Raw genomic sequence first — 9,940 nt, forward strand, 5'->3', positions numbered from 1 at the left:
TTCATTATCAAACTATTTTCAGAGGAATGTAGATAACAGAAAACTAAGCAAAGAACCAAGTTTAAATTATATCTTTAGGGACTTTGTTACTAGCAGCCTGCGTAATTTGCTCCTTTAGTTTCTTTAGTTTAAATCTAAAAAGGAAAAAAAAAGGCAAAGACAACGTAGTGGACAAAATTGTATTTTTGCAGCAACAACATGATTCACAAAGCCCTATTAGTGCTGGCTTTGGCACATCTTGATTTATGTGCAGTATGTTCTTAAATAAATCTGAGGACAAATAGAGGACAAAAGAATCTCCAGCAGATGAAGTGTATCTGAATGTTATGCCCTTAAGAGGTGGGGCGGAATTCCACACAGGACTTAAGAGATGAATCAGGCCCTTCAGCTGATCCATCTACAATTCAGTTCAGTTCAGTTCAGTTGCCTCAAGGCACTTTATATTGTAAAGTAAAGTGCCTGTAATTATAAAAAAGACATGCTGTGGAATGGAGCCAGAGATTGATAATAACTATTGATTACATGCAGAGTGGTGTATAAACACATAGTGAGTGAAAAAAAGGTGAGTGAAGAAGAAACACTCATCATGCATTATGTCAAGCCCCTGCAGCTGAGACCTATTGCAGCACAACTAAGGGAGGATTCAGGGTCACCTGATCCAGCCCTAACTATATGCTTGATCTAAAAAGGAAAGTTATAAGCCAAATCTTAAAAGTAGAGAGTGTCTTTCTCCCGAATCCAAACTGGGAGCTGGTCCCACAGACGAGGGGCTTGGAAGCTGAAGGCAGTGCCTTTGCATTCTGCCCCCATTCTACTTTTAACCACAAGTAAACCAGGAGTCTGAGCGCAAAGTGCTGTGTGGTCTTTAAGATAAGATGGGACCTGATTATACAGGGTCTTGTATGTGATAAGAAGGATTTCGATTCTGGATTTTGACAGAGAGCCAATGAAAAGAAGTCAGTATGAGAGAAATATGCTCTCTCTCTCTCTCTCTCTTTCTCAAGTCCCTTGCATTACTATTGCTATAGCATTTTCAATCAACTGAAGGCTTTTTGATGATTTTTTAGGTCATCCTGATAATAATGAATTACAGTAGCCTAGCGTAGAAGTAATAAATGCATGAACTAGTTTTTCAGCATCAGTCTGAGACAGGATGGTTCGTTCTAGAGATACTGAGCAAATGGAAAGAAGCGGTCCTCCATTTGTTTTTCAATATGAGCACTGAAGAACACATTCTGGTCAACACTGACTCCAAGTCCTCAGTGTTACTTGAGGCCAATGTTTTGGGTTTTTTGTTTTTGTTTTTTTTAACCTTTATTTATACAGGTATGCCCATTGAGATTTGATGTCTCTTTACAAAACACAACTCTTTCGGAAAAACACATTAAAATTGCAACAATAAAAGAAACAATAAAAGAAGCAATAAAACGTAATGCCATCTAGAGTAAGCATCATGTTAGGTACCATATTTCAAAGTTTTTTAGGGCTGAGTTCAATAACCTCAGTGTTATCTGAATATAGGAACAGGAAATTCAAGGTCATCCAGGTATTTATGTCTTTAAGACATTCCTGCAGTTTAAGTAATCTATGTGTGTTATCTGGCTTCATGGATAGATAAAGTTGGCTATCATATGCATAGAAGTAATTACATATGCTATGCCTTCCAGTGATACTGCCTACAGAAACATATACATCATTGTGTAAAGATGACTCTCCATTTACATGAACAAATTGGAGACTATTAGATAGATATGATTCTAACCACTTTAATACCTAAAGCATGCTCTAATCACTGTAATAAAATATTAAGGTCAACCGTATCGAATGCAGCACTGAGATCTACCAGGACAAGCACAAAGATGAGGTCCACTGTCAGGGACCATAAGATCTTTTGTTACCTTCACTAATGCTGTTTCTGTACTGTGATGCATTCTGAAACCTGACTGAAACTCTTCAAATAAACCATTCCTTTCAGATGATCCGTTAGCTTTTTAACAATGATTTAAGAACTTCTGAGATAAAAGGAAGGTTGGTGATTGGCCCATAATTAGCTAAACAGCTGTGTCGAGGGATGGCTTTTTAAATAATGAATTACTTACTTGAAGCCTACAGCCTACAGTGTCTACAGCCATTTGTAAAACATGGTGGAGGTTCTGTCAAGATTTCGGGCTGTATTTTACTCAGTGGTGTTGGAGATCCTGTCAAAAGAATGTTGAACACAGAAAAATACTGATAATAATTTACTATGCAATCCTAAAAAGCATCTGATTGGCAAGAGTTTTATTTTTCAGCATGACAATGATCTCAAACACACTTTCAGTGCAATAAAAGCATAACCGGACAGAAAAAAACACAATAAAACACTAGCAGTGTGGGATCATCTTGACATAAAATGGAACAAAAGGCAGCCAACATCCAAAGAAGAGCTTTGAATGTCCTTCAAGAAGCCTGGAGAATTATTTCTGAAGCCTCCTTCAGGAGCCTAAATTTCAAGAAAGCTTGCCTAAGATAGCTGGCCATATCAAATGTTAACTTAAAAGGTGATTAGAACTGTAAAAAAATAGTTCTTTCCCCACTTTATATACTATATTTCCATGGATGTTTGGATGTTTCAATAAATACTAAGTGATGGTTGTGTCAAGACTGCACATCACCGTACTTTGCTCAAAAAAATAAAACACTCGACACATCTTCACTCCAGTCACCTAAACATGTACTGTATTTATTGCTTATTCAGAGCCACCAGTGGCTTTTACACTTCACAGTTCAAAATGTCATATAGGCAGTCACCTGGGCATGAGAGAAAACCCAGCATAATTTCACTGCTTTGTTAGTGGACTTTAATCCTGTTACAGAACACAACAAGGGGCAAAGTCCATTTGGCCCCTGCCAATAGTAATCAAGAGCACATACAAAAAAAACAACAACAAAAAAAAAATCACCACAAATATCTCATAAGCATCTTTTCACTTTGTTGCAGAACATATGAAAGCTTTGAGACGTTAGTGCCTGAGACATTGTTTCATTTCCAACAAAACGTAAATTGCAAAAACAGTTCCGCAATTACATGGTCAACATGTAAATCAACACATCAAACAGTTTCCCTAGGCCGACGCACCAGCCCTGCTCAAAGCGATGCCTGTTAACATCATACAAAAGATACAATTTGATTCTCAGATAGGTTCAGTTTTTTGTTTTGGTTTTTTTTTGATAAAAAAAAGAAGAAGAAAAAAAATCACAGCATCACAGCAACAGACATATGATACAGAAGATATTTGTGCTTTTAGGAAGCCAAAAGGCTCTGGCTTATAGTGAGATGGTTATGATTCAGAGGTCAGACACTCCGGCCATTGAAAGATACAGGATTAGTTTCTCTATTTTCATAGCTGCTGGCAACTGACATGAGTAACAGCAGTTTTAGTGCGTATTAAAGAGATCATCCCCTTTTTTAAGATCATGAAGCATCTGTGTACTTGATGATGTTTATTGATACAACTAATGCCTACTTCCTTATTACGTAGTTTCGGTCTTGACCGACCGGTGTTCATTTTGTTGCACAGTATAATATTATTATTCTTGAGGCTTAAGTTCACTGTCACCAAAAGAATGAAAATGCCAGCTGAACATCAGGCAGAAGGTGTGTCTGAGCTCCACACACAACCTTTGTGGTAAATGAGCTCTACTGAAGGCTTTACTCTGTGTCCGGCTTTTGGGCAAAGGAATGCTTTTGTAGAAAATCGTTTATGCTTTGAGAGGATTATTCCACAATTGTTGCATACGCCCCACAGTGTACTAAATATATGTTTATAGACAAAAGGAGAAATTACTGCCAGCTTTCTAATTCTACAATGCTGGACTGCTGAAAAAGCACTCCCTTTAAAAGCTGGTGTACTCCTTTAATGTTAGATACGTTTTTACTTCTTCCCTGATTCTGTCACATGTAAGCTAGAAGTTTTCATCCTCATCCCTTCGGGACAATATGAGCTGCTTTCTTGGACCTTTAAGATGAGGGACACTGGAAGGGGAGTCTAACACTCCTGAGTCCAATTTAGGAGTGGAAATACATCGTGGTCCAACCCGGCCCATGAGTCCACGGACATCTCTGTGAAGGGCTGGATCACTAGGGATTGAGTTGAGGCGAATGCCTTGCTCCAGAGCCCCAAGGTCCCGGTCCAAACGGGGGTTACTGGCGCTGCTTGGAGATTGGGGATCGGCGCTGAAGTATAAGGTTGAACTTGATTCTGTAGGGCAGAAATAGGGCTCTGGGCTGTCTCCAAACATTGATTTACCTTCTGGTGAGCTGCGTTTGAAATCCGATGTAGGCGACTCCATCGGGCTCTCCATCTCCAGACTGTCGTCTTCTTCCGGTTGTTCAGTCGACGTGGGTTCGCTTACGCTCTGGAACTCGTCTTTACAGTCCGAGAGGGGTGCCAGACCTTTCCCCTGAGACTCGGAGGTGGAGACACCCTCACAGCTTCCTCCAGCTGTAATTGTGATGCCCTCGTTACTTTTAAATTCTTGGTTGTACTCCTCTATGTCTAGTACGGCCGCTGCTCCCCCAGCCCCATACGCCCTGTTGATTTTACCAAGATCTCCTGTTTTCAAAGCAAGGCGGATCAAGAGCCAGTGGTGGTGGTAACACGGACAGGAGCTGTTAGGCCTGCCCCCGCAGTTCCCTGGGTGCTCCAGCAGAGAACCAGCAACACCTGAGAGGGAGAAGCTGCCATGGTTTTGAATAGAATGAGCTGGCAAACTTTTGTCCCCAAGAGAGAAGGAGGACTCCCCTTGTTCTATGCATGTACTGCCCATGTGGTTGTGGTTTGTTCCCTGGGAGATCTCTGTAGACTTGGGGTGCAGGAACCGGTAGTATAGGACAAGAGAGGTAGCACCTAAGAAGCAAAGGAATAGGAAATATTGATTTTAGTGGCCCAGGTATGTTTTGGCCTTTCACAAGCAATTAGCTGACTACACAGTCTGAATGACAGAGGGAGGCTGCAGCAGAGATCACAACAGCCACTCTGGCTGTTACTATATTAATTCTATCGTGCATATCAACCTCACACACAAAATTCAAGGTTTCACTTATTTTTTGCCATCTCACGATCCCATCCCCACTCTTACTTATTCAGATAAAGAGATTTACAATATCCTGCACAGTAAAATCTCACAAATGAAGAGTATTGCAAGTAGGGCAGCATATCGGTAGCTATGTTTGATGTACAACAACACCTCTAAGAATTTGTGAATAAACACGGGGGGATTTATCACTTAGAATTTGTGAATAGACACGAGGGGATTTATCACTTAGGTATGACAGAAACTAATAAACAGTGTGACATTATTCTAACTATGACTAATGTCCCAATACAAACAGCAAATTCTCTAGAAACAAATGACTCACCGAGGAGAAAGCCACACAGCACAGTGGTGGGAAGGGTCATGCTGTCCCATGATGCTTCGCTCAGGAAGTCAGAGGCGGCCAGCAGCAGAGTGGCGTTCTCTACAAGCATGAACTGAAGAAGGAGAGAAGGTTGCACCATCAGTCATCTGTAGACAGCTTTACGTCACTGTGGGCTTAGCACACAGAGGTGAGGATGACATTGCAAACTTATGTATCTATATCTGTTTGTCCCTGCTGCCCTGTGAGTAGGCAGATGAGACAAAGCTGCACAAAACAACATAATGAAAACAGAAAAAAAAGAAAAGTTGAAGAATAATAACTTTAACTCATGCCATACTGCATAAAAACTGGCCATGCGGAAGCGCGAGGGTCCATCTTTGACGTTGAGGAAGAGGAAGACGTGGATGAGCCCCATGACGCCATTAAAAGCACGCCAACACCAGGGGCCGGTGCAGATGTCTGGTTGCTGTGATACCAGCCAAAAGGAGGCCGTGAGCCAGTGAAAACCTGAAGGTTAACATAAAAATAGAATAGAAGGTCTACAAGTGCAACAGAGGATCCATATACAGTGTGCAACGCTGATGCAGAGGCGAAACAGAAAACTGGATCAAGAGGACATGTCACAGTGCTCTGAGGATAATTACATAACTCAGTGGTTAAATGTGAGTTAATAGAAAATGTTTTTTTAAGCTCAAAGTCATAAAATACATGGAAATCTGTGCGTGTACTAGTCATTGAGTCTCCTGTACCCTTTAATGTAATGTACTAGTTTAATATAACTGTACACTTTCTCCGGCTTTCAAGTGTCTTAACAAAACAAAACTCGCTTCTCAGTGCTCACCTGCTACGCCACAAACCCACCAATTAAAAACCCTGGCAAAGAATGTGAGGCAGGTCACCCTGGCACCCAGCATGCATGCCCTCCACACCAGCTGGCACAGCAGGGCTGCTGGAGGCATGGCCAGGTGGCCTGGCCGTATCAGACAGCAGGCTCGGCTGTACAGCACCAGGGCCCACGCAATAGACAGCACACACAAACCACAGCAATACGCCACTGTAGATAAAACATGGACCAGCATAAAAAAAATGTTATCTCTATATAAAAAGTTACAGGCCATAAACATCACACAGAACCCGTGATTCAACTGAACATAAAATTACCTGGTGATGCGATGCCCACATCAGTAGACACCACGATGTACGCCTGCAGCAGGCTCTGAGGCAGCGTGAGGACAAGGGCTTCCAGCAGCCAAAGGGCAGCAACATCTGCCTGCTGCATAACAGCAGCTCCCAGATCAGCCACTGAGCCCTGCATGCGCAGCACAGACTTCATGCAGTCCCACAACCTGCCAGAAGATGGAGACAAAAACCAGAGGAGGCATAAAATATAACCGACTCAGTAAGGTTTCAGAGTGATGTGAATAAATTTTTTTGCCCTGTACTTTAACAAAAACTAAAAATTATTACATTCTAACAACATAGTCTGCTTTTGTAATGTATCTACGTAAAGCATATTGAATGGAAAAAACGAGCTTACCTTTTGAAGATGCCCAAGTGCAGGATGTGTATAACAGAGAGGTAGCATCGCCTGTCATCACCATCATCATAGTACCACTTCACACTTAGCAGCTGAACTGCTGTCCCCGGTAGAAAGAGGCCAAGTGTGAGGCCTGCCCACTGTGTCTCCTCATTCCAAAGGTAAAACCCTATGCAGTAGATCACTGACACACAAACACACACAGATAAGGAACAAACACCCAGATGCACAATGGTATCAGTATTTTGTGACATACAGCTCACTAAACCCAGCACTAGTGAGGCCATATTTAAAGCTGCAGAGTCATGAGAAATGCATGCTTCACTAAGTAAATTTAGCTTTAAGAGAAACTCTTCTAATGGGATGGCGCAAGCTCACAAAAAAGACACCAGAGTCATTCCACACCACTTTAAAACAGCCATTAGCTGTTTCTTAGCTTCACTGGTACAGCTTTATCAATGTGCCACTCTACTGATAATCTAAATAGCCATTCATTTATGCACGCATTCACTTTTTAAATTTTTAATTATGACAGAATGTCTAAAGTGTGAAGCTCAGGCAGCAGCACAGTATTTTTATCTTCTGGTAATGGTATACTTGCTGAAGACAAAGTCACACTCTGTACACATCCAGGTATCCTCCTGGTGTCCTGACCTTGCCCCATTGATCTGCACAGTCAGGAAATCATAACGCTGTGCTGCACCTTGTTTTCAATACAAATCCTCGATGTGCAAAAATTACTTGGGAAAAACAAGTGTTTATTATGTTCAATCATATTTTGGGGGAGGTGTAAGGTGGAGAATTATAATTTAAAAGTTGGGCATTATACGAATATTGATCAGCGACGGCAATTTAGTAACACTTAATTAAAGTCACTAGTTAAATTCAATAACTTATCCTGTTATACGATCACAGGAGGTCTCGGGGGGCCAGTTTGGCCAACAAAGGTGGACTAACCAATGCCGATATTGGATTGCAGTGCACACGGAATTCAGCTATGTTTTCCCGTTCAGTACTAACGGCTGTGCCATAGCATCTCCCAAACGTGCTTCTTCTAACGTGAAGTACGGCCGCAGCTGAGACGGCTCCAGCACGTAGCATCATTTTCAATCACATTACAGCAAAAAAAAAAGAAAAAGAAAGCCCAACATCTATTTTCCACGAGGTTGAGTTTCAACGCGTACAGCAAGCGAGCTAGCAGCCCGCTAGCGCTTGGAATCCCCACTTACGAGCGCTCCGTTCGGCCACAATAACCAGCCCCGACACGGCGAGCAGGACCGCCTGGCACCACGCTATCCAGCACCCGCTCCGCCGCGCCGCCGACGGTATCCTGCGGGCGACCGCTCCTGCGGCGTTTATCATGATGCGGATAGGTGTGAAGGAGGACACACCGATGACATTATTCTGGGCATCCTTTGGCCCCCGCTTGGTACATCCGCTCTCCTCCTCCTCTTCTTCTTCTTCTTCTTCTCCCGCTGCCTGCCCCCTGTCAAAATATCTGACGTCACAGCACGGTTTAAAGGTGCATTAGTTTAGCGAGCCTCTCCTCCCTCCACCGTGGAAACCTCTTCTGCATCACGGTCTATTTCTTCAAATCTTTTGTGACGGCGGTGCTGCATCTTACTTGGTAGACTGGTGATAGACGGCAGACTGATCTGAGCGTGAATTTCCTCGCATGTGGAGGTCGCAGGTCACGGTGAGCGCTGTTTACAGCTGTGGTTCTGGTGCGTTTTTTGTCTGCCATGCCCAACTTTAGAACAATAAATAAAGTTCATCCCCCACATCACACCGGTGCACATCTCTGTGTCCTTTATAATCGGGTTTCAAGGGGCCAAAAGCAGAAAAAGCTCCCATATTATGTGTGTTAACGCTGTCTAGGCCGAATAGTGTTTTCTATTTTGGCACTTGATTATGACTTAACCTTAAGAGCACACCAAATCTGAATGCTTCCGTCTCTCTGGTAGAGTTTAGCCCTAAGATAACGACTTCTGTGGAAGAAGACTGCAGTTGCTATTCATAAGCAGGACTTGTGTTACTTGTTGACTCTGACTTGCTTTATTTATTAATTTATTTATTTTCTACTTTATGTGCATTCATGTTATATTTGTTTTAACAATTTTGTGTCATTTTGAAAAAAAAGGAACAGGTTTTAATCTAATGGGGCTTCCTGGTAAAATCAAGTTTTAAATAATAAACACTGAATAAAAAGGAAGATTTAATTTCAATTAATTGAAGGTCATGACAACAGCTGGAGTCTTTCCTTAATAGTTCATGCACCACTTACAGTAGTTCTACGCCCCATATTTTGAGGACTGTGTCACGATTGTGTCATTTTGAAAGCCATTAATGACACCTACTTGACCCACCACTTCTTTAATTTACTTTCTTAAATGGAGAAAAAGCTCCAGAGCAGTTTACAAGAGCCCCATTACTTCATCATCACTATCATAAATTGGCACTTTTTTTTAACCTTTTCCACAACTACACTATTTTAGGTTGTAGTAAAAGAACCACAGAAGGATACTGGATAGAAAATCCTGTAATAATTCTTGAGTATAGCAAGTATAGCTCTGTTAATATAGAGATATGGTTGCAGTTTTATTCACAAGCCTGCGCTATACGAATCAGCGTTCATTGTGAATAAAAGTAGTCATCTTAAGTCTGTTTTGTTCTCTTTGTTTGATTTTTAATTTATTTATATGTCTTACTAAACTGTGGAGTCACACATTGTGGGTGAAATGTCTGACAACTGCCTAATACCAAAACTCAAATATAGATATACGTGTATAAAATTATTCACAGGATATTGATCATGAAGATAATCTTTTTCAGTTTTTGTGTGTGTGTGTGTTTTGTTTTTTTCTTTTTCCTTCCATGATGACGGGTTGCTATTTACTGGTTGTGAGTATCCCAAGACTCATAACAGGATGTTTATCTGCAACTCTGATTCAGCACTGTATACTCACCCAGAAGGCAAGTTGAGGTTTCTTTTTGCTGTCATT

At 41.6% G+C, this 9,940-nt stretch overlaps 1 protein-coding gene across 1 annotated transcript; it reads right to left on the minus strand.

Annotated features, from left to right (window-relative positions):
- Positions 1-2,325: 2,325 nt before the first annotated feature.
- Positions 2,326-8,409, minus strand: xkr5a (XK related 5a). Its single transcript, XM_063496252.1, has 7 exons — positions 8,168-8,409; positions 6,939-7,122; positions 6,563-6,747; positions 6,243-6,455; positions 5,739-5,908; positions 5,402-5,513; positions 2,326-4,889 (listed from the first exon to the last, which is right to left on the minus strand). The coding sequence occupies exons 1-7, from the start codon at positions 8,298-8,300 to the stop codon at positions 3,946-3,948; spliced, it is 1,941 nt and encodes a 646-aa protein (XP_063352322.1). The 5' UTR covers positions 8,301-8,409; the 3' UTR covers positions 2,326-3,945.
- Positions 8,410-9,940: the final 1,531 nt, after the last annotated feature.

Source organism: Pelmatolapia mariae, linkage group LG15 (assembly GCF_036321145.2).
Source record: "Pelmatolapia mariae isolate MD_Pm_ZW linkage group LG15, Pm_UMD_F_2, whole genome shotgun sequence".
NCBI lineage: Eukaryota > Metazoa > Chordata > Actinopteri > Cichliformes > Cichlidae > Pelmatolapia > Pelmatolapia mariae.

What these genes read in the sequence shown, in the direction of transcription:
- xkr5a (XM_063496252.1), bottom strand. Translation starts at nt 8,300, where the DNA reads ATGATAAACGCCGCAGGAGCGGTCGCCCGCAGGATACCGTCGGCGGCG. An exon ending in CACTTGGGCATCTTCAAAAG is followed by an intron (nt 6,748 to 6,938) that starts GTAAGCTCGTTT and finishes ATCTTCTGGCAG; the next exon opens with GTTGTGGGACTGCATGAAGT. An exon ending in GCTGTGTGGCTTTCTCCTCG is followed by an intron (nt 4,890 to 5,401) that starts GTGAGTCATTTG and finishes TTTGCTTCTTAG; the next exon opens with GTGCTACCTCTCTTGTCCTA.